The sequence below is a fragment of the Drosophila biarmipes genome, unplaced genomic scaffold (assembly GCF_025231255.1).
Source record: "Drosophila biarmipes strain raj3 unplaced genomic scaffold, RU_DBia_V1.1 ptg000004l, whole genome shotgun sequence".
NCBI lineage: Eukaryota > Metazoa > Arthropoda > Insecta > Diptera > Drosophilidae > Drosophila > Drosophila biarmipes.
The window spans coordinates 1,592,593-1,618,636 of NW_026114526.1; the positions used below are offsets into that span (position 1 = coordinate 1,592,593).

General features: G+C 36.2%; 1 protein-coding gene across 1 annotated transcript; it reads left to right on the top strand.

The window, feature by feature from the left end:
• Nucleotides 1–9,236: 9,236 nt before the first annotated feature.
• On the top strand, nt 9,237–25,602 carry LOC108035867 (troponin C). The gene is made up of 5 exons (XM_017111616.3): nt 9,237–9,427; nt 11,586–11,619; nt 11,672–12,070; nt 12,131–12,151; nt 25,488–25,602. The coding sequence occupies exons 1-5, from the start codon at nt 9,425–9,427 to the stop codon at nt 25,490–25,492; spliced, it is 462 nt and encodes a 153-aa protein (XP_016967105.1). The 5' UTR covers nt 9,237–9,424; the 3' UTR covers nt 25,493–25,602.
• Nucleotides 25,603–26,044: the final 442 nt, after the last annotated feature.

A 26,044-nucleotide genomic window follows, 5' to 3' on the forward strand; every position in this document is an offset into this window, starting at 1 on the left:
TGCTCCTTTGCACATCCTTTAAACTAATGCAGCTGTGGCCTTCAGGGCTGGAGGGTGGCAGCCAAACAAACAACGGCGAACATCCAGTCCAACCTAACATGTTCTCAGAAATCCGTCTTCACATTACCGATCGCAACTTACACCACAGATTCCTCATAGCTATGCAAAACGTCAAACAAAGCGATCTCATATTATATGCAGCAAATAGATCTGTCATTTAAACCTACGGCAGCGTGGTGGTTGACCTGAACCTTGGACTTCGCCGTTCCTTCATGTGGCCTTTTATCGTAGGTGACACCGAGTTAGCTATCTTAGGCCCCGATTTCTTGTCCCATTTTAACTTGCTCGTCGACATCAAGGGCAAACAACTGATTGATGCAAACACCAATTTGTGGAGCCCGGCTTTGATTTCGGACGCGAAACATCACTCTGTGTCTACCATTAATGCTAAATACAGATTTTAAAACCTCCTGCAGGAATTCGTGGACGTCACCATACCAGCACATAGGACAAGCACCCGACACGATGTAAAACACTACATAGAAACCACTGGAAGTCCAATATCCGATCGCCCACGCCGTCTTTGTGGTGAGAAGCTAATCACCGCGAAAGCAGAAATAAACTTATTAATCAATGAAGGCATTTGTCGCCCTTCCAAGAGCCAATGGTCAAGCCCATTACATATGCTGAGCAAAAAGGATGGTGGTTGGCGTTTCTGCGGGGACTATCGCAAGCTCAATGCTATTACGGTACCTGACCGTTATCCAATTGCTCACATCCATGACTTCTCGGAGCAGCTACACGGGAACAAAATATTTTCTACACTCGATCTTATCAAGGCGTTCTATCAGATTTCAATGGCTAAGAGTAATATTCCTAAAACCGCCGTTTGCACTCCATTTGGCCGAATCGAGTTCCTCTATATGCCAATTGGTTTAAAGAATGCTACGCAAACCTTCCAAAGATTCATCGACAATATTTTTCGGGGCATCGTTTCGTTTCGTTTGCTATATAGACGATATCCTGATCATGTCTAACACATCTGATGAACACGAAAATCATCTTCGTGCCGTCTTGGAGATCCTTCGTAGCCATGGACTCAGCATCAACCTTAACAAGTGTCAGCTGGGCCAGGACGAGGTGCAGTTTTTGAGTTACATCATCAATGAGCACGGACTCTCCAACTCTCCAAGTCATCGAGTAGAAGCTATTCGAAACTATGCGAGGCCCTCTACCATCTGCGAGCCCGGACGATTCCTCGGCATCATCAACTATTATCGAAGGTGCCTGCCCCGTTCGTCACACATCCAGGCACCACTTTCAGAGCTCCTGAGGAATGTCAAAAAAAACGACCAACGCTTGATAGAATGGACTCCATATCGAATCGCCGCCTATGAGGCATGCAAGCAAAGTGTTACAGACGCGGTACTCTTGGTTCATCCGAGTCCAACTTCACAACTCTTCCTGGTATGTGATGCTTCTGATTTCGCTATCGAAGCCGCATTAGAACAGGTAATCGACGGCCACACGCAACCACTTGGTTTTTTCTCAATGAAACTCACGGACACTGAGAAAATATACAGCACCTGCAAACGGGAATTGCTCTCCATTTATGAAGCCATAAAATACTTTAGGCATTGCCTCAAGGGTCGCCTATTTTGCATTAAAACGGACCATAAGCCTCATGTTTATGCTTTTGGGCAACGGCTGGAAAAAGCGTCACCAAGGCCACTTCGTCACCTGAGATATATTTCGCAGTTTTCGACTGAAATCGTTCACGTCCTTAAGCTCTGTGCAATCAGAATGCCAGTGTCGGTCGCTCTACAGGAAATCGAGGAGGCACAAGCAGTTGATTCCGAGCTGCCGAACTAACTGCAAGGAACCACTTCTCTTCGACTGAAAAAAATCCGTTTCGATTTTTTGTATTGTGATGTTTTAAAGAACACCGTTCGGCCGTACGTACCCACTACTCTTCGCAACAAAATGTTCTCTTTTTTCCACTGCCTTTCGCATCCGAGCGAAAGATCGACACTGCAACAAATAAAAAAAAAAAATTGTATGGCCGGCAATGCGAAAAAATGTTATCGAATGGAGCAGGACCTGTCTGCTATGCCAACGTGCTAAAATCAACCGGCACAATCATCTGACTCAAGAGAAGATTACAGTTCCCAATGACAGATTCAATCACGTGCATCTGGATATCGTCATCATGCCTTTCCATAAAGACTTTCGGTACTGCCTCACCATGATAGACAGATTCACCCGCTGGCCCGAAGCTATCCCCTCACAAACGTCACTGCTGAGATGGTGGCGAACGCTTTTTGTTCACAATGGGTTACGCGTTTTGGAACACCTAAGACCTATCGACTGATCAAGGCACTCAGTTTGAATCTGCGCTTTTCAAGGAACTGGCTAAGCTTATGGGAAGTGAACACATCCATACGACTGGTCGGCATGGTCGAAAGATGGCACAGGTCTTTCAAGGCAGGGATGATGTGTCACCCCAACACTTCTTGGCCAGAACTGCTACCTGTTGATTTGCTAGGACTTCGGACGTGTTTAAGAACTCATCGGCTGCCGAGATGCTCTACGGTACCTCGGTACGCTTGCCAAACGAATTATTCGAAGACATGCAAGACCAGATCCTGCCACTTTTATTAGTATTTTTCGCGAACAGATTCGAAAAATACGTCCAACTCCAGCTGCACACCATAGCAACCAAAAAATGTTTCGTCTTAAAGGAATAGACAAGTGCTCCCACGCACCGATGCCGTCAAACATCCTTTGGAGCCACCATACACGGACCCATTTAAAGTTGTACATCGTAATAATGACCGAGTATTTACGTTAAGTGTCGACGGAAAAGAAGTAGCAGTGTCTGTGAACAGAATTAAGCCCGATTTTATACTTAGAAGTGATGTCCAACTGGACCAACCTGAAAGCTATGGCAAACCACGAACCTACGAGAATCGAAGAGTCCAATTCATAACATCGTAACATTTCAGTTAAAATTTTGGTTCTATCATAAAAACTGTAGGCGCTACAGATTTTCGCAGATTGTGGGCGTTAGAGTGGGCGTAGCACCACGCTGAATCAAACTTGCCCTGCGCAGGAACTCCAGGAATCTGCATGCCCAGTCTGACTGTTCTATCTCTTATAGTTTCCGAGATCTCAGCGTTCATACGGACGGACGGTCAGACGGACATGGCTATATCGACTCAGCAAGTGATCCTGATCAAGAATATATATATTTTATGGGATCGGAAACGCTTCCCTTTACCTGTTACATACTTTCTGACGAATCTAGTATACCCTTTTACATTACGAGTAACGGGAGATTCAACAGTAATAATTTGCGCTTCTAGCAGAAAAGAACCCGGAATCCTAGTCCTAAGCCTGACTAGAAAAAGCTACTACACGTACCAACTAAAAAGCAGCAAAAGCCTGCTGGAGTAAATCTGCCAATATTAGGATTTATTTTTAGCTGTAGGAAATAGTCACTAAATTGTAAAGAAGAGTGAACTTGTTGAGAAAAAAGTATCGGGAACTTTTTACTGTGGCTGTGTTATATTTTACACACACTGGAATAAAAATATATATATTTTAGGAATTTATGCTTTGAATAGTACCACTAGAATATATTTTGAATCTCACTACAATTACTCTTAGTGTACACTTGTGGGCAAGAGAAACTTGAAAATGAGAGTGGTCCTATAAGTAGTAAGCCTCCAAAAGAAAAACGAAAATTTTGGATAAGTGGCGATTTATTTCTCAGCATAATCTCCTTTTAGCTCGATACACTTGACCAAGATACGCTCCAACTTCTTTAGCCCTCCCAAAAAATACTTTTTCTCGAGGTCTGCAAAGGCGAGGTCTCTGTGGCGGCAACGACCTCCTCATTCGACTCAAATTTCTGTTCAGCGACTGACTTTTTTAAGTTCGGAAACACGGTGCCAAATCTGGAGAATATGGTGGATGGGGTAGCAGTTCATAGCCCAATTCGACCAATTTGGCCTTGGCGAGGGCGGAAGTGTGGCCGGTGCGTGTTCATGATGGATTCCTCATTTCTTCGCCAAATGGTCCATGTTTTCTGCGATTCGGCGACGAATCGGCCCAATAATTCGGCAAAGTACAGCCCTTTGATCGTTTTGCCCTTATCGAGGTAGTCGATGTAAATTACACCTTGTGAGTCCCAAAAAACGGTGGCCATCACCTTTTCGGCCGATGAGACAGTCTTCGCCTTCTTCGGAGCAGGTTCGTCGGGTTAAGTCCACTGTTTCGACTGTTCCTTGGTCTCTGGTTTGTACCAGTGGATCTATGTTTCGTCGTCGGTCACGAAACGACACAGAAACTCCTTCGGTTGCGTTTGTTGTCCGGAGTGAACAAAGGCGGCACCCATCGCGCCGAAAGCTTTCTTAAGCCCAAAATTTTATGCATAACCCACGCGATCTATTGACATGCCTATAGTCTCAGGTATCTTGCGTTTCTTTAATCAGCGGTCCGCCAATTCGAGATCGTGGTAGCCAAAAACCGACGTGCGACCACGTTGAATCTTGTTAAACCAATTTTTGACGGTCGCCATCAAAGGAGAAGAGACCGTACACAGCATCCAAGCGCTTTGATTTCGCTGCGCGATTTTCCTTCCAAAAACAAGAATTAATTAACAAACCGATATTGCTGTTTCTCCAGTTTTCTAAAATCTGCGGACACGTTCGATTCCACACGCAGTTAAAACAAAACTACGAGTGAGATTCGGCTGAAAGTAGCCGTCTACGAGGATGTACAACACGATAATAAATTTCTCTTGCGATAGTGAGGCCATCGCACTATGGGAAATTTGACCACTTTTTGTGGCATTAATTAATCACTTAAAAACAAAGCAATATTTAAAAGTTTTGTTTTTTGAATAAAGTATATAAAATTTAAAGGAAATAAAAAAATAAATATGGGCATGGTTCCGCCTTTTTATTTATTATTATTGTTTTTTTTTTTTTAAGACCGAATCTTAAATAAAAATATATATATTGGTACCTTTTTCCCCCATTTTTTTAGGACAAATCGCAATTTTACTTTTAATTACCATTATAGTTCTTAAAAAATACTAAAATCCTTTATATCTACGTTAAGTAAATGAAATGATGTTGTAAGATATTTTTAAAATAATTAATATTTAATAACAAAGATAGTTACGTATTGTTTTTTTTAAGCTAACGTTGGAAGTAAAACTTACTAGACAAAAATGCGGAAATATACAGTATTAGGTAGGGTTCCTAAAAGCCAAATTTTAGAGAAAGTGCGCAAAAGTGCACTTTTATTCTAACTGAGCCTAATGAGAAATAAAAGCTCTACAAGATAAAAAATTTTTTTAGAGGTGGAGCGAGCTGGACTCACTTTGTAGCTCTATTTAAAAATAAAAATTAATTAAAAGATGTCGTTTTTTTTAGTTTAGAACTTAGACACGATTATACGAGCACCACAATCGATAAATACAATATCAAGGTCGAATACACTAGTTACAAGTCTCTCTGATTAAATGGCATTTCAAAAATGGCAATCCTTTGCTTAGTTTTTCACTTTTTAACCACTTTAACTTTTAAGAATACTTGGTGATTTACTAGAGCTGCCACCTCGTTTAAGTGGCAACAGACTTTTACAGCAACTTGACAGTGGTGCAGTTTGTTAAACTTTTATGTTAGTAACATTGGAGATTGATGTTATCTTTATCTATTCTGATAGTCAAAATCAATTTCAAGCCACTTTTGAAAAATGGGAAAAAATGGTACAATTTCCCATAGTGCATCGTGTTGTCGCGCATAAAATTTAAATACATATATTAAATGTTGTTGCGTTGGATTAATCTTAGTCAATAACATCATACAGAAAATTAGTCGAAATAGGGTTTGAAAAACTGGCAGTAAGATCTGCAAATAATAATAAGTAGAACTTCTGAAGCGCTTCGAGCCACCGTGGCTGGTGGGAAAAAATCCAAAGAAACTTCAGGAGAGGAAAACCAACGACTGGTCCAAAATATTGGGGCTTAATCGCTTTAAATGTAGAAAAGACCTGAAGAAAGAAGTTACGAAAAACACAAAGTACGTGAATGTTTATTTGTTTACTTGAAAATATGAACTACTTAAGCATATCTCAACTAAAGCAACCCAGAGCGAAGCGTAGACTTAGGGGAGAGATGGAGGGCAGAGTGCAGTACGATGGAGCGAGATGGAGACATCTGGGTATCTGCTGCTTTACACTGCCTCCAGAAATTAAACGCCCTTTTGGCGTGAACAGGCTGGTATATCTGGCTTGTCCAACTCTTTTCTCAATGAAATCTTATCTTTAACCTCTTCTGATCGCATTTGACAATCTTTTGCTCCGGTCTGTATGATACGGATAAGTTATACAATAATTTTTTTTAACCGAAATTTCTAGATTTTTTATTTCTTTTGGCTTATCATTACATATTAATAATTTATAAGTTTGTCTAAGGGGCGCAAACATAGTGCTGTCAACTAGGTCACTATCCACCATCGTTTTTTATATTCAGCATGAGCGGTGCTACCATCAAAACGCTATTTGTCGAATTAAATCAGATGATCATCATTGATATCGTTTATAAGCTCATTTTGAAGATGCGAAATGCATGCCGCAGTGAAATCCAATTATCATAGAAGTTACATTTTGCATAAGATTATACAATAATAATATTATTCGAATAGCTTTTTTGCTTAGCGCACAGAATTCGATCATCGACGATGGCAGAGTGAGGGTGCCGTGTGCAAGGGGAAATAACCTAACGCATACGACATTAAACTCTGCAGTGGATGTAGAACCAGGAGAAGAAGTTCCATATCTTATAGTAGAATCAGCAGGGCAGCGCCAAGACATAGGACTACAGATGGTGGCTCTGGTTGTAGTGATAGATAAAGATATAGAACAAGCTTTACCCATGGAATTTTGACTTAGAGTGGATAGTACCAGAAGGCCTTCTGCTTAAAGGGATTAACGGACCCCGGATGGCCTATATAAGGCTACAGAGCTCCGAGAGCTATATCAGTCGATAACGAGGAGTCATCCATCAATCAGCAGCGGCACCAACAAGTGATCAACAACAAATACAATCTTCGAAAGCAACGCCGTTGGAAGCGTACAAGGAGGGATTGAGGCACAGGAAGCTAAGGTCCGGAATGCATCTCACGGCTAAGTCAAAGCGGTTTGTTTCCAACTTTGTCGTGACCGCACTCTGACGCATCGCCCGGCGAGTCCGTCAAAGTCGAACTGTAGAGCCATGTGTCGTGGAACATAAGCCATAAGCACAAGGGAAGTTGTCTAAAACCCACCCAGAAAGAGCGGTCAATAGGCGAATTCCCGGAAACCCAGCGGTTCAGCAAGTCCCGGAACGAGGATTGTCCAAGACCTCAAGAGCTAGGCGCCACGATACATCCAGCCTTGCAGAAATCACGATAAGGAGCAGAGCAGAGGAATTCGGCAGCGACATCAGGCGTTAACACACACTAACACACTAAATACTCAGTTCTTACCAAAGGCTTAGCCCTTTTATATCGCACATTACCCTTGGTTCGAGGGATCCGTCGATTAACGCAGGCGGATCCAAAACCCAGTGTCAAATTTCCGAAAAGAATTTTTCAACAACGATTTTGCTTATATTTGTTATATTTTGAAAATGTTTAATTTATGACATTTTAATATTTTATTTTTATTTAGTGTATATATATTATTTGTTTTTTTCGGTTTACAATATTTTTTTTTGGGAAAAAATTAAGGTTTTCAAGTCGAGGAAAAAGGTTTAAAAAGTAGATTTTTACACAAATTTCAATGAATGGGCTCAGAAAAGTATTGTGTCATTCAAACGGTATTTATATTACCTTTCCATTGATGCCAAAGCTTACAAGAAGTAAATTTAAATTATGAGTATATTTAACTTTTGATTCGTAAAAATCCGATCAGTGTATTTAGGGATAGACGGATGGACAGACGGACATGTCAGTATATATATGCTCAACATCACTATATCCACTATATCCTACAGCTCCCATATGAAAAATAAATCATGTTTTTTTTTGTGGCATATAACTTCTAACTTAACTAATTTAGTATTTTAATCAAAATAATTAATCTGATAATTAATGTCAAAGAATGACCAAGACCGTTACATTTGATTTTGGGCTTACATATACGTTTAATAAGTTTTTAGCTTTATTAAATTCGAAAACCTTTGAACCTGCAAGAGAATAGAGACTTTGGCATTCCGAAAGTAGATTATATAGTGCCATGCAAACTATCAAATAATTGCTGGGAAAATAATAGGAAATTAATAATAGCCATGTTATTTTTGATAATAAAGTTGTTCATTATTACTGTAAATTAAGACAAAAATGTAATTAAAATCGTACTTATAAATTAGATAATTGCTTAAGGAAGGATGTCAAAAATGATTTAAAAATAATACGAAAATAGTTATATATTGTTCGGACCAACTTATAAGCTAGTAAATTTAAGTGTAACATTATCTTAATATTTCTGTGAATATTTGCAAAAAAAATCAAAAAGCCCTTAGTATATATATGTAAATATTTATGTGATTTTACTGCGTTTGCAATAGCTCAGCAAAGGCAGCAAAAGTGAACCGAATCAAATAAAAATAAAACTTAGATATCAAACGAAAATACCTCTTAATAATTTAAAAAATCGTGACAATTGCTCCTTCAACATACACAAAATGTGATATAAAATTTTGTGACGAAAATATTTAAAATATATTTGACTAATATATTAACATTCTCATTCGGCGGGAAGCTGCAAGGGAATATGCCTTTAAATAATTATATACGTTTAAAAATTTTTTATGCGGGCAAGATGAAAATTTTTAAAAGGTTTATTTTTTTATGACCAATTTTTTTTTGTCATAAAATTTGATATAATAACATTTGTATGGTTAATGTTGCAATCGTCACGTTATCTCGTTAAGAGGTGTTTCTGTTTTAAAAAACAACTTTTTGTCTCCCTCCTTTGAGGGGATATAGAATCCTAATACATATAACTTTTTTGAAATTTTATTATAGGGTAATATAAAGAAAACTTTCCCTTGCTTTGCGTTTATGTATCCTCGTTTATCATCGATTAGGAAAAAATTTTGGTCTTTCCTATGCAGTTGTAGCCGTTTACATTTTTATTGTTAGTGCTCGGTGAAGAGTTGATATTTTTAATTGACGATAGACACAAAACGAATTGTTAGACGCTTGGTAAAAATTGAACGGTTCATTAGCTGTTGTGTCCCTCCTGTTGCAAAAAATTGACAAAATAGGAAGAGAATATAAAATATTTAAAAGAAAATTTTATTATAAATAGAGATTTTCCTGATATTAAATTCCTTCAAAACAGTTTAAAGTAAACAAAACTGTTCAAAATGGTATGTTAAATGAAATTTAAGAGGAAATAACCAAAAAAAGTTAGCTTTTAATGTCGAAATCACTTATATAAGCAATGTGCTATTGTCACTATCTGGAATTTTTTTTTTAAACGGTTTGTGGGCTATAGCATTACACTTTATTAAAGATATCAAGAATTAATAAAAGATTATTTTAAATGCTCAAGAACCTCTAGAATCACCGTGCCTACCTCTAGAACCACCTAGCATACTATTATAGTTTTGGAGATATTATTTTTTATCTGGCGTCCTCAGTCTTCACGCCAGAAAATAAAATTTTTACTGAAATGTATTAGTCATTTAAATACCTATCGGTGGACCTAAAAAACATTTCCACGTCCACATTATAAAATATTGAAATATCGGGTAGGAACCTCTTTACAATATCTCCATTTCCCTTTTGTTCTAGATTTATAACTTTCTTCATTGTTATATGTGTAAAATTATTTTTTTAGTTTGTTAAAAATCTAAGAGCTTTGTACATATAATGCTCGCACTGAAACGACATGCAAGGGTATAAAATCTTCAGTATGCTACATTTTGCTTTCTTTTTTGCTTTTTTTCAGATAAATGATATTTTAAACTTTTTTTGACATTTTTTGGGTGTTGTTACAAAATTTTGTAGGGAATGGCGACAAAAATAAAATAAAAACAAGGAAAAAAGCTATAGTCGAGTGCACCGACTATCAGATACCCGTTACTCAGCTTGAGGGAGAAAAAAATGGCTATACCAATGGTATACCGGCTATTTTAATATATGTTATGTGGGCGGCAGACAGTTTTAATCGTTTTAGCCGTTTGGGGGCGTTAGAATGGGCGTGGCAAATATTTTTTTAGGTCAATCGAAAGGTTTTAATGAGACAAATACATTTTAGCAAAAACAATTGTATTTATACGCGTTACTCGTAAAGAAAAAAGCTATTGACTTACCACAAAAAAGTGCCACGCACACTCTAACGCCCACAAATGGCTAAAACGCTTAAATCTGTCTGCGGCCCAATTAACATCTATTGAAAAGGCCGGTAGAAGGCGCCCTAAAATATCGATTTTCTGCTTATATATTTTTATTATCCTTTTGCTTCCTTAAGCTGAGTAATGGGTATCTGGTAGTCGATGCACTCGACTATAGCGTTCTTCCTTGTTATACCCTTGCAGAGGGTATACTAATTTCAGTCAGAAGTTTGCAACGCAGTGAAGGAGACGTTCCGACACCATAAAGTATATATATTCTTGATCAGTGTCACTAGACGAGTCGATTGAGCCATGTCCGTCTGTCCCTCCGTTTCTACGCAAACTAGTCTCTCAGTTTTAAAGCCATCGGACTGAAACTTTCCCAAAAGTCTTTTTTCTATGCCAGGTAGTATATAAGTCGGAACCAGCCGGATCGGACAACTATATCTTATAGCTCCCATAGGATCTATCGGGGAAATAATTTTAAAAAATGTTGTCTTCGGTTTTTTTTAACTTATAACCTTCCAAGCTTTGAAAGAACATTTTTAATTAAGTCCCGATTTCGAATTAAGTTTTATCAAAATGCCATAGAAACAATCGGAAAATTAGTTGGAAAATATGAAAAAATTATATCTTTGGTGTTTTTTATCATATAACTTTCAACGCTTGGAAATAACTTTTTTTAATTGATTTTGAATTTCGAATTAAATTTTATTAAAATCGGACGACTATATCATATAGCTGCTATAGAAACGATCAGAAAATTAGTTGGAAAATAAGCAAAAATTATATCTTTTGTGCTTTTTAACATATAACCTTCTTAGCTTGGAAATAACATTTTTTAAATTTTTAAGAATTTCGAATTCAATTTAATAAAAATCGGACTACACTAACATATAAATGTCAAGAAAATCTTCTAAAGAAAAGAATGAAATAATTTATTTTTAGTATCACTGAACTCAGCAACAATCCTTGAAAAATTGTCACATGGTGTTAGAAAGGTTGATTATTTCTTATATATGCAAGGGTATAGAAACTTCGGATTGCCGAAGTTAACTTCCTTTCTTGTCTTAAATATTATTCTACCATCTAAAAAGAAAATATATACTTAGTTCCTCATCCGTTATAAATAAGCTTTTAACTTTCAATTTGGTTTTATATTTTATGTCTGGTTGTCCACTTATTGTAGACTGATGGAGAATATGATAAAGAACAGCTGAGAAGTATGTAAAATTTCGACTTACACTACTTACAATAAAAAAAATATTACATTAGTTCTTAGAAATGCCTTTAAAGCTTTTGACCACGACGGTGCAGGATGGATAGAGCATGCAGACGTTTCCAGCATACTTGAAATATTGGGTCAGAAATTGGAACCGCCAGCGGTTAAAGCCCTCATTAAAGAGGTCGATAAAGGAACATCAGGTAAATTGGATTTCAGCCAGTTCTGTAAACTGGCCGCCCGCTTTATCGAAGTTGAGGAAGATGTAGGAGCCCTTCAAAATGAGTTAAAAGAGGCCTTTCGTGTATACGATAAAGAAGGAAAAGGCTATTTAACAGTTGCAACACTAAGGGGTATTCTTCACGAATTAGACGATAAACTGTCTAACCAAGACTTGGATATGATCATAGAAGAAATCGATGCGGATGGGTCCGGTACTGTTGATTTTGACGGTAAGTTGCTAGATAGTTATATGTTAAACAAAAAGTAATCAAAAAATAAATATATTACAGAATTTATGCAAGTAATGACAGGTAAGATTTCTAGCCTTCAAATATTATTTTTAGCATTCCAGCACAACAAAGTGTTTATCGTATTTAGGACATTCTCAGACACTGTCATTTGGAAATATATACGAACTCGTGCCCAATCTCAAAGTTTCTTTGGGATTTATCATTTATTTAATTATTTAGATTTGCCTTGCATAAGTCTTATTTCATATTATTCAATTTACCATTGAATCGTTGAGGCTTTATAAAATACAAAATTCGATCGTAACTGTATTTTTATACCCCTGCAGAGGGTATGATGATTTCAGTCAGAAGATCGCAACACAGTGAAGGAGAAGTTTCCGACCCCATAAAGTATATATATTCTTGATCAGCGTGACTAAAAGAGCCGATCTAGCCTCGTCCGTCTCTCCGTCCGTCTGTCTGTCCGTTTCTACGCAAACTAGTCTCTCAGTTTTAAAGCTATCGGTCTGAAACTTTCCCAAAACTTTTATACTTTCTTTCTTAGTATTTAGGTCGGAACCAGCCGGATCGGACAACTATGTCTTATAGCTCCCATAGAAACTTTCAGGGAAAAAATGTAAATAAAATTATATCTTCGGTGTTTTTGAACATATAACCTTCGAAGCATGGAAATAAAATTGTTAATTAGTTCTAAACTTCGAATCAAATTTTATAAAAATCGAACGACTGTATCACATAGCTGTCATTGGAACAATCGGAAAATTAGTAGTAAAATAATATGAAATTATTATTGGAAATAACATTTCTCAATTGGTTTTGAATTTCGAATTAAATTTGATCAAAAGTCTTAAAAATATAAAAAGTTATATTCCCAATATAATAAGATAATATGTCAAAAATTCCCAAAGCTTTAATTTGTTTCATAATATTTTCCAACGAATTTTCCGATCATTCCTACGACAGCAATATGATATAGTCGTCCGATTTTGATAAAATTTAATTCGAAATTCAAAACTAATTAAAAAATGTTTTACCCAAGCTTAAAAGGTTATATGTTAAAAAACACCAAAGATATAATTTTTTCATATTATTTTACCACTAATTTTCAGATTTTTTCTATGGCAGCTAAATGATATAGTCGTCCGATTTTGATAAAAATTAATTCGAAATTCAAAACCAATTAGAAAATGCTATTTCAAAGCGTAGGAGGTTACATATTAAAAAACACGAAATATATAAATTTTTTTTTAATTTTTTCCCCGATAGTTCCTATGGGGGCTATAAGATATAGTTATCCGTTCCGACTTATATACTACCTGCAATAGAAAGAAGACTTTTTGGGAAAGTTTTAGCCCGAGAGCTTTAAAACTGAGAGACTAATTTGCGTAGAAACGGACGGATGGACGGACAGACGGGTGGACGGACAGACGGACATGGCTCAATCGATTCGTCTAGTGACGCTGATCAGGAATATATAAACTTTATGGGGTACCTTTTGCCTCTGCAAGGGTATAATTATATCTTTGGTGCTTTTTAAGACATAACTTTCTAAGCTTGGATATAACATTTTTTAATTAGTTCTGAATTTTGAATTAAATTTATTAAAATCGGACGACTATATCATATATCTGCCATAGGAACAATCGGAAAATTAGTGGTAAAATAATATGAAAAAATTATATCTTTGGTGCTTTTTGACATATAACCTTCTACGCTTGAAAATAACATTTTTATATTAGTTTTGAATTTCGAAATAAATTTTATCAAAATCGGACGACTTATCACATAGCTGCCATAGAAACGATCGGAAAATAAGTCGGAAAATATGTAAAAAAATTATATCATTCGTGTTTTTTTTACATATACCCTTTTAGGCGTGGAAATAACATTTTTTTAATTTTTAAGAATTTTAAATTCAATTTAATTAAAATCGGACTACTCTAACCAATACATAGATGTCAAATACCTGTCTAAAAAAAAATATAATAATATTTTTAATATCACTGCAGTCAGCAACAATCCTTAAAAATTTCACATGGTGTTACTAAAGTTGATTTTTACTTATAACTACAAGGGTATACAAACTTCGGCTTGCTGAAGTTAACTTCTTTTTTATTTACAAGTGTTATTTTCAAAATCACCCATGAAATAATCATTATCGTGTCAGTTTTGTATAGAACTTGAAAAATAAAACGTCTCTTAGTTTATTTTCAACTAAATTTTTTTTTTGTTTTTTATACAAATAAAAGAATAAATCGTATTATCTGAGTTTTATTACTTCGATCAAAAATAAAAGTCAAAATATTGACTACGACGGCTCTTGGGCAATAATACTGACTATCTACAGAACATGACAATGCGCTACTGGTACTATTTTTAAAAATTGGTTTCAAATACTATAGACCACGAAATTTATGATTATTTTATGGGAGAAATCAATGTTTTAATAATATTGGTATACACAATTATTCATATATGTCCATTTGAACATAACAGAATTCTTTCGATTAACAAAATGAATTCACTATTCTGGCCCAGAAGTCAGTGCTAGCTCCAAACACATATAATAACACTTTGAATGTTGAGTGCAGGGAAACTTTATTTTTTCGAGTTTCAACCATGTTGAATCTTATGACTCGAATGGTTCAACAACTTAACTAATAGTATTATGTTATATTGGCTCTGACGAAGCTCGTTTCAGAGGTCTGTTAGAATAGGCTTCAGGACGAAAAAAATACTTCAACGCTAATTTGGGTAGCATGAACTATTTTTGCCATTTCGTAAAGGTTTGGGAGGATTTGATAATAATTAAAACTTAAAGAATACTGTTATTTTCAAACGGAAAATACATTTTTTAAAAATACTTGAATTTTATTTAATTCTTATAGAATAACGATTCATTTATGAGTTTTATATAAAATATCCCGTAAATAGAACTAATGGCGGTAATGCAAACACAATGTCTTATAACGTCAGATACTGAATTTTTTCTTGTACTCAAAAAAAAAGAGAAAGTAACTTTTATTTTCGATCCCTAGTACCAAAAAATGAAGAAATAATAATTTTCCCTTTTTCCGTTTTAGTATGACCTTGGTAAAACATATCTACAGAGCTTGACTTTCTCTCGTCCATTACTCAATGGCTTCACAAAAAAAGTTTAGTATACCTCCAATGCCCAACCACCAAGAAATCCTCTCTTTAGATTTAATTTCGTTTGGCGTTCCTCTCTGTCTTTAAGCAACGCAAAATAACAGTTACTAAGTGCTTTGGAAAATTATATATTCCTATATGTAGCATCCCACTGTAGTCCCTAGCGGCTTTATCTTCTTTCATAAGGGACGACAAGTGACAACGTTAGATCGTCATTCTTCTACTTATGAAGGATTACCGAAATTTTGGGATTTTCTCGTTGTTTTACCATTATCCAGTCTAACGATATTTGCGTTAAGCCACTTCGCTTTTCCTATATTTTCCTTGTTACTGAAAATAGGCATTCTGCTTTTCGAATTAAGTAGCTCTTCTGTATTCAATTTAAAAATCAAATGGTTGCAAGGCTCCCACCATCAAATTGGAATCAGTATTCACGCGGCTTATTGTTTGTGCGGTGAGAAAAAATAACCCAATGTCCCATAGAGCTGGCGTCCGTATGCAAATTTATTGGAAACTAAGATCAAAAATAATCAACACAGGCTTTTTCTTAGTAATGCATTTTTCCTTGCACATTTCTTAACGCACAACTTTCCAATCAAAACTATTCAGATGTAAGAACAAGAAAGGAAGTTAACTTCGGAAAACGGAAGTTTGGATACCCTTGCAGTTATAAGAAATAATCGACGTTAGTAACACCATGTTTAGCAAAGGGGAAAGTACGGTTATTTAATACGAAAAAAGCCATAATTTTTTTTCCTAAAAACGCAGTTAAAATGTTTTTACTCAACAAATAGTACATTTAAAAAATGACATTGAAAGGAAGTTTTTTTATTCAAAAATATGGCAATGGTAGCAATTGTCCAGACGTGTCTCGAAAAAGTTGAATTGCGGTGGCCCTCATAACTCGGTGCTGGATCATCAGATATAAAAACCCAAGTTTATTCGTTAAATAATAATTAAAATTTTTTTTATTTCAATTTTTAAATTTTTTTAAGGTTTTTAAAGTGAAAACGCAATTTTTTGGGAAAAACAATACTCATAGCTTCGTCACTTTTCCTTTAACTGACAGATTTAAGCGTTTATGCCGTTTTTGTGCGTTAGAGTGGGAGTGGAAAAGTTTTTTAGGTCAATCGATAGGTATTGCCCAATCATTTGGGCAAACACATTTTAGCAAAAAAAAATTTGTCTAGCATGAAAACTATTTTATTATTTTATAAATTAAATTCATATTTCAGAACTAGTAAAATATGTTATATCCAAGCGTGAGAGGTTATATGTTAAACAAGAAAGGAAGTTAACTTCGGCAAGCTGCAGTTTCTTTACCCTTAAAGTTATAAGAAATAATCAACTTTAGTAACGGCATGTTAAATTTTTAAGGATTATTGCAGACTTCAGTGATATTTAAAAAAAATTATTTTATTCTTTTTTTCAGACCATTTCTATATGTTAGAGTAGTCCAATTTTAAGAAATTGAATTCGAAATTCTTAACAATATAAAAAATTATATTCTCAATATTATAAAAATTCACTTTAATACTGTCTGACTCTGACATCTTCATATATAACAATTGTTTGGATAACTGTATTCTAAGGGCCGGTCCAGAAGGCATGTGAACAATAGCCAGCTTTTTGCAAGCTTTTATGAAGATGTGCAGTGTTTAACATAGTTAATTTGCGACGGTTTAATATACAACAAAATACTCGCGAGGGCCTTTTTATTTTTTTTATTAAAGTTTGTCTGTTGTTCTACTGTTCCACTTTCGTTTTTAATTAACTTGTTAACTTGCTGCAAAAATAGTTCAACAAGACCATCAATAAAATCATGTTGCATTCTAGGAATCATCGCCAATGAATCAATACTCTCCCACTAAGCAAAAATGGGAAGATTAAAGTAACAAAGCACAATAAGTTGGTCAGTTTCAGCAAGGAACAAAGAGATAGAATGTATGGCGGACAGGTGCAATAGGTACACGTTAAATTCAAAGCCAGGGGATATTTAGGAGCAGGTTAAAAAAATGCTTCTTTTTTGGGAAAATAATTTTACGGAAATAAATTCAATACCTCATGATTCAGAAATATCAACAAACACTGAAGTTAAATTGGATTTGACTCCAAAAATAACGGCTTCAAAGATTGAACTGTTTTTATAAAGCGTAAAGAGTTTACTATGAAGCGTCCAAACATTATGACAGTGAAAATTCAGTTTTTTGAATTTAAATTAGAGCTGGGCGCCGACAACGAAGTCACGGACAGGGAGCTATTTTTATACCCGTTACTCGTAAAGTAAAAGGGTATATACTAGATTCGTCGCAAAGTGTGTAACAGGTAAAAGAAGCCGTTTCCGACCCCATAAAGTATATGTAATCTGAATCAGGATCACTTGCCGAGTCGATATAGCCATGTTCGTCTGTCCGTCCGTCCGTATGAACGCTGAGATCTCGGAAACTATAAAAGCTAAAACAACCAAACTTGGCATGCAGATTCCTTGGGTTCCAGCACAGCGCAGGTTTGTTTCAGCAAGGAGCCACGCCCACTTTAACGCCCACAATCCGTGAACTGTAGCGCCTAAAGTTTTTATGATAGAAATTTATTTGTCTCATAAAAAGCTATCGACTCACCAAAAAAAGGTGCCACGCCCACTCTAACGCCCACAAACGGATTGAACGCTTAAATCTGTCTGGCGCCCACATAACATCTACTGAAATAGCCGGTAGGTGGCGCCGTAAAATATAGCTTTGCTGCACCGTTTCTCTTTTGCTCCCTTTAGCTGAGTAACGGGTATCTGATAGTCGAGGCACTCTACTATAGCGTTCTTTCATGTTTTTTATATAGATGTTATGGAAGATGTTTCGGGAAAAGCCCATGCGAAACAAGTATTTTAATTTATGAGTAATTTCTTATCTGTTTAAAATTAAATTTGTTGATGTCATTACCATTATGATTGGGAAGCCAGAGGTTTGTGACAATATGCATCACATCATTTACTGTAAGTGCTGCATTCAAAATAGATTTCCTAGGTACCACGACAGTGAGTGGTACCGGAGAAGAGAGAGCAGGTCTATAGGTGTTCTTTCTAGGGATCGTGCTAGTAAGTGGTACAGTAGGAGGTGCGATGATATTAGTTAGAAGCAGAATCAGGTGCGGCAGAGCACACAAAGTGACACCAGCCGGTGACCGGTTAATAGGTCTTAATGACGCAAGCGAAACTATAATCAATGAATCTGGTAGCGATTGAACCGTGCCGTCATTCGTTGATGACTCGTTCCCAATCAGATCATCCTCAAAGAAAATGAATAAAAGGACGATAAAAACAATTCAGCAAAGACCCGTTTACTCGAAAATGAGAGCCAGTGACTGAAGTTGAGAGAATGTAGCAGAAAGAACGGTGCTAGGGAGCGCCAAATCAACAAAGTAAATAGAAAACAGCAACAATGCACACACGTCGGTAACTATTATCCAATTTAATAATAATAATAATGGTTTTAGCACAAAAAAAATAATTTCCATTCAAACGGCGGGAAAATGAAAAACTTCGGGAATATATAAAATTAGTAATTTAGAAGCTAGGCTAATAAATGTGGGAGAGAATTTAAAACACGTCTGTGTACAACAGAGAACGAATTAGTATGTTAACTGCAAATTAAAAGTTAGGTTAAAAAAAAAACATTAGAACGGATGTCGCACAATAATGTCTAAATGGTAACAAATAAAGTTCATTAAATACAAATATGTTCTTTATTTTATTTTTAAGTTAACCTATTATTATTTGTATTATTAAATAAATTCATTGATTTTAAATGCATAGACCAACTTAGCTTGCCATCGGCGGTTCGCCTAGTATCGACGGTACAATTAAAAAACAATGAATTATTAAAAATAAAAAGAACGTTAATCGTCAACATTGTTTATGCTTTCCTAGAGTTTTTAAATTTTCCCTGCCAAGAAAAAGTCCTCAGAGTTTCACCGAAAAAACGTCACCTAACTTCCGCTTAAAAAAGTCCTTCAAAATTATATGGATCTGTAAGGATCTCTGTGGGACGACGCACAAAAAAACGGGTGCTGTGTTGTCGCCACTTTAGGTAATCGATAGGGTTGTCCCGTTAGGTCCTGCCAACTCTTTTTTTAAAAGACCAGCAAGCAGTGTCGGTAGACCTGCCAACTTATCAATGGGGCACACGGGTATCTTCCTGGTAAACGACGCGGAATCTTCGAACCAGAAACAACAGAGGCTTGACTCTATGGCTTAGCGAAGATATAAGGGAAGAACAGATCGAAGAACTTGAAAGTCGAGGAAGGGCGTTTTGGCTGCTGCGCTGCACAGTTTTTTATACCAAACTCAAAAAAAGGTGCCACGCCCACTCTAACGCCCACAAATGGCCAAAACGCTTAAATCTGCTTGCCGCCCACATAACATCTATAGAAAAAGCCGGTGGGTGGCGCCCTAAAATATCGTTGTTCTGCTTATGTATCTTCAATATCCTTTTGCTCCCTTAAGCTGGGTAACGGGGAAAATAAATTAATTAGTTTTATGTTACATGTTTTCTGGCGCTTCTTAAGTAGAAATCATCACTTAAAATTGACGATCAACCACCAATGACGAAGTTAGGCAGAAATGTTTGTTGTTTGTTGGAGATGAGCAAGCAGAGGAAGGTCAGACAATGGTGGACAAAGGGGTCGATCGAAAGGGCCAGGACTATCCACCGAGGAAGTCTTGGCAGAACTTTTGGCAAAATGTCACAAATATTTCAATCGCCAATATGTTTATACGCAAGGAAGCGGAAAGGGCATTTGGTCCGGAATATGGAAGACGATATGACCAAGACAAGAAACCAGTATTGGAAGAGTCGCTCGGATCCGATACTTGCCGGTGGATGAAATGATACAGGGCTCTATGGAAAACAACAATTATACGATTGAATCCGTCTATATTGGAGCGGCCAAGAAAACAATGGCATGTTGGAACTGCCAGAAACCGGTTCCCCTCTTTAAATAGTGCGGCGTCGTTAAAATACGTCAGTCCTGCTACAAGTGTGGAGTGGCAGTCACGCTAACGCCTCAATGTTCCAATTGTAAGTAAGGAAACGCTTACCGAAACGCAGGATCAGCGGGCAATCAGCGTTCATGGAAAGTCCGCGGAGAAAGAAAGACACCTACCAAACTAAACATAGCGAAAAGGGTTTCAACAAAGAACGAGTCATCAATATCCTTTTGCTCCCTTAAGCTGGGTAACGGGTATCTGTTAGTCGAGGCACTCTACTATAGCGGTTCTTCTTAATTAACATATAACCTTCTACGCTTGGAAATAAAATTTTTTAATTAGTTCTGAATTTCAAATTAAATTTTATCAAAATCGGATCAAAATTATATCTTTGGTGTTTTTTAAGATATAACCTCCTACGCCTAGAAATAACATTTTGTAACCATTCCTAAAAATTGCACAGCGTGTTACTAACGTTGATTATTTTTTTTACTGCAAGAATATACAAACTTAGGATTGCCAAAGTAAACTTCCCTTCTTGTTTTTTTTTTTTTTAATTTAACTGAAGCTAGCTTGCCTAAGTTAACTTCCTTTCTTGTTTTCCACCTTTTCTAAAGAAGTGCAAAAAGAATAACCATTTGTTTTTGCAACGACAAAGTCAGTTACGCAGCTGCAGTAGCGAGCCATTGAAAATTAATAATTAGATTGTGCCCAAAAATCAGTCCAGAAGCCAAGAAGCTGGGAAGCTGGATCGAAAGAACATTAAGGTGAGTGGTCGAAGTCAAGGAGTGAGGCCATGTTTATTGGTTTTTTTCTTCTAGGCTCGATCAGACCAATTTAATTTTGGAAGGGATTAGCCGGTTCAAGACGACTGAGCTAGCTTAGTTTATTTTGTTGGGAAATCTCCAATTGGAAGTTCCGTGAGGAGTGGCCATAACCTGGCACCTTCAGTTTTTTTTATTTTGTCGAGACGGTTATAAGCCGTTCCTGGTTTTTCGGTGTTACCTTCCAAGTGGCGACACCGAGAGCCAGTAGGCCTCATAATTTGCTTATAATATATTTTTTTAATACAATTTTTATTCTATACTTCTTTGTCCCTTATTTATTTACATAGTTGCTTAAACTATGCATATTCATTTTTCTAAAATGTGGGCCACAAGCTAATTGCCAAAAATTATTGCAAGTGTGTATTAATGAAGTTTTATGTCTGTTTATGTAACCAATCAGTACTTTGCCAATATTCCCCGAACCCTCCATGAGAGTTCTTACACGTAGGTTAGGTTGCCAAAAAAAAGAAAATAATTGTAAACAACATACTTGGAACAACTACACTGAAAAATGAAAATTCTAATTAGAACATGCTAAATTAATCTACATATGCGTAGGAATACGAACGCTTATATGAAAACAATTGTCAAATAAATTAAGAAGACACTCCATATTCATGTCTTCCTAATTTGCTGCAAAAAAAAGGTCGAGAGGGCAATTCATGGTCTCCAGGACATTGAAGACGTCAAAGCAGTTGAAGCCAAATAATTATGTTGCGAGTGGTTTTGTTTCTGAATTTTAATTTCAATGTAAGCTTGCAGTTCTTTCTGTTAAGAAGTCGACGTTATATTTATTGTTGTGTGCGGTGGGCCGAGTTCGCAGACTCGCGACCCTGACATGACCTAGCCTGGCGAAAAGCCCGAAAGCCACACAGGTCCTTGCAGGGATCATAACAGTATGGCGCCCAATTTGAATAGCACAATAACACTATAATTTTTTATTTAGTTCTGAATTAACAATTAAATTTTATAAAAATCGGATGACTATATCAGGTATCTGCCAAACGAACGATCGAAAAAATTGTAGGAAAATCTCCTAAGCTTGGAAATAACATTTTTTAATTAGTACCAAACTTCATTTTATCAAAATCGGACGAATATTTAATCCAGCTGTCATAGGCAAGATCCGAAAATGAATGGGAATGAAATCAATTGTTTCCTTTCTTGTTTTAATTATTTCTTTTTTTAATTCTCAAAAGAGATTGGAATAAGTGTGCGTTTGCACGACAATATATTTTGAATTTATGGTGCACCAAAGATGGTAGCAACGCTACCAAATTTTGGGAAGTTATCGAAAGTTTTCAAGATTATATTGTGAATAACGGCTAAAATTTCGAACCCAACGAACTTTCTAAAACATTGTGCATATCTATATGATTGGCTAACTGTAATAGAGTCTATTGTCCTTAAGTCTACCAAAAATACAACTCATAAAAATAGCTGAATATGATCATTGTGGTCGTCGAAAGGTTGATTTTGCAGAGTCTTAAAATAGAACAAAGCGCAGTAAATATAGTTAAATGAACGTTAAATGGAAATGAAAAAAGAAGGACATTCAATGATTTGAAAGAATCCGCTGCCATCATCAACACAGTCCTACAGGCCAGTTCGTTTTCAGTTTAAGAAAGGGACAACTGAACTGTAGGGATAAAATATTTATAATAAAAAGATAATAGAATAGTTTAAATTGACTATCTTAAAAAAAAGTAAACAACGCTTTAAGTGAGTCATCCTCTTCAAAATGTTATATATATGGAGCAAGTCTTTAAGAGATGAATAACTTGGATGAATGTTTGAAAAAAGACGTGAACAAGAAATTTTTCGAATTCGGTTTATCCTCACTTCATGCGAAAATGCGTTTCTTTGGAAACAAACATCTTTCCTATAAGTCCGTTATTTAAATGTGGCAAGCAAAGAGGTCCGGCGCAAAAATTAAAAGTTTTAGACCAAAAGCATAAAAATAATCGGAATTTCAGGAAAAAATGGGAATAATAGTGGACAAGCCCAGAGACGGAGGTAGTGGATCGTCAAACGGTGGAAATGTGGCTAGAAAATTTTTCTCAAATCCCAATTCGGCTTTTGAAATTACAGGGCTTAACCAAAACCTTATCCATTCTTGTGCCACTATCTTCTAATCTATAGACTCAAGGTACAAAATAAATTTGGAAAAATGTAATGAGTATGCCATCGGTACTGCTAAGGAATTGATTAAGTATCCATGGTAATATTTTCCATCTACAGTCCAGAGAATTACCGGAACGCGATTGTGCGTCGAAAGAAATAATCCTGGAGAGAGTAGCATCTGTTCACCTTAGTCTGAGAACAGTGACGCTTCCCTAAGCCCACGTGGGTGGTGGGATGACCATAAACATCAGTTCGTTACCGGTTTAATATACTCTTGTTAACTTTTTAGCGGAAGTATCAGCCTTGTAGTAGTATGTTCAATTGCAAGAGCAATTTGACCGACGTTTGCAGTTGTGAATAGTCAGCGCTTTGCTGATTTATTGCACCTTAATAGTTAATAGTAAAAAAGAATTCAAACTATGGTGTGCTAGAACTTTAATAAGGGGGGTGACAAGAGACGAAAACTTTGGCATTAAGGTATCGTATTGAGTGGCCCGCTACAATCCATCGGCACACGAATGTGTGAAGGGGAGGGAATATGGCTGAAGCACAGCCCGATCGTATTGGGATCAAGCGAGAGCTGAGCTTGTGGGGCAGTGTGGACTGACGACTGACAAACCTTACGCTCTAATATTGTTTTTCCAGGCATTTTAAACATTTAATCTCTTTATGTTGGATATAGAGAGGCTTACCAAGATCACACTACCCGAATACGACGTAGCTTATGCCGGCATCGGACTACTCTCCGTCGGCCCAAGATTTTTTAACTAATATGCCTACGTAACACTTCAGGAATGAAAACGTCGTGAAATATAAAAAAATTAAGAAGTCGAGTGCTTTGACTATCAGATACCCGTTACTCAGCTTAAAGGAGCAAAAGTAGAATGAAGATATATAAGCAGCAAAGCGATATTTTAGGGCGCCACCTACCGGCTATTTCAGTCGATGTTATGTGGGCGGCAGACATATTTAAGAGTTTAAACAGTTTGTGGGCGTTAGAATGTTAGGTCTATAGGTATTGATAAGACAAACACATTGATTGTAAGCGTTAGAGTGGTTGTGACACCCCACTGAATCTGCCCAGGAAACCGAGGCATGCCAAGTTTGACTGCTCTAGCTCTTATCCACACCAAACTCATCTGTAAGAACCCCCCTCAAGTTATTTAAAACCTTTTCTGGAAGCAACTACGATCTCATGGCTGTAATCAAAATAGTAAGAAAATGTTCACCAAAATGTTTACATCAAAGAAAACAAGACTTACGCAGGTGTCCCTTGCAGCACCAATAATATTTTGGTTGACGATATCTCTTCTTTTATTGGTAAATATTTCTCTTTAATTATAATGTCATTTAGCAAAGAAAAAATATATATTTAAGAAACGAAACATCACTAAAATAATTATTTAAAAATAATGTTATGTATTTACAATTCAGTTCCACAATTTTTGAACACAAAACCAATGTCTGTAAATGATAAAGCTCAAAAAATAAAACTTAACGTTTTATTTATTAATTAAATAATCTACTTCCGCAACTTGCTCCTTGACCTCGCAACAACTTATGCACACTGACGGCTGGTTCGTAAACAAGTATTATTTTTATAAATTTGCATAAAATGCATAAATAGCTTAAAAGTTATTGGAAAATGGTCAAAGAAAATCGATGCAATTTCTGTGACACCTACGGTTATGATGGGTTGGTTTTCAAACCGTCCCCAAATCTGTGGCCTATTTCTGCGACACCCCTGTTTATTAGGTATTTCACTTGCACAACATATATGATGGTAGCTAGCTATTGACGACACTTCAGAGCACAACAAAAAAACAATTTTTAAAAGTACTATAAAAAACTTAATTACAATGCTTAAATTCGAAGCATGCATTGGTTGAGAGTTGGTAGCGACGTTGGATAGTGGTGGCAACCCGTTACGATTAGCATTACGCCTACCGATATCGAATAATCGATTGCAATAAAAACATTTCACTAATAATACTTTTGTTTATTTATATTTATATAATAAATAAATATTTATTAAAAATATTTGAGCACCAATAAAATCCATTTGTTATGGCAATTTTATAATTCATATATATAACTCTTTGGAGCGTGGTCCCCTGAAGGGACCACTCGGTGGTCGATCCCTTTCCTAATCGAAAAGGCCTACCGACCCCCTCGAGAACTACAGAGTTGCCTACATGTTGTGTTATCCACACAACCATAGCCGCTAGGTTGCCCGTAAAATAAAAACTATTAATAATAATATTTTATTTTATACAATGTACTAAAATTTAATTCATTTATTTTTTATAATTTTTAGGTTAGTCTTGAGAAAAACTCGTTTTACAATGGCGGCCAATGGACATAATCCTTAGAAAGTGTAATAACAAAAATTATATTCTCCAATAAAATGAAATTAAATTTTATTATCAATACCCATTAACAGTCTTGAAAAAAATGGTTGGTTACGGAACATTTACTGTATAGGGTCTAGTGCAGTACAACACGGCATTACTCTACACTGAAGTAGCTCGCCACCATCCGTTTTTGAGGTCACGGTTACAATGACTTCTTCCTCCGGGCTCTTTTTCCCACCGCACAGTGGTTCCGCTTATATGGAATCGCGTCTGAAAGTTTTACCAAGCTTCGTAAATAGTGTTTGTAGTTCAAAAAATCCGCCAACCAATGAACCCCAATAAACAATAACAATTTATGAGCCATTTAAGTACTAAACAAAATTTACAATGGTTGTAACTTGAAAATTATAAAAAAAAATTTTAGGACGTCTCGTCAAGCAAGCTATTAACTGAGGAAAATAATTTTAAAATGTCCTTTTTTCAATATTTCTCTGCCCAGTAAATTATGGTTCGGACCGTA

What these genes read in the sequence shown, in the direction of transcription:
- LOC108035867 (XM_017111616.3), top strand. An exon ending in TGATAAAGAACAGCTGAGAA is followed by an intron (nt 11,620 to 11,671) that starts GTATGTAAAATT and finishes ATATTACATTAG; the next exon opens with TTCTTAGAAATGCCTTTAAA. An exon ending in CGGTACTGTTGATTTTGACG is followed by an intron (nt 12,071 to 12,130) that starts GTAAGTTGCTAG and finishes AATATATTACAG; the next exon opens with AATTTATGCAAGTAATGACA.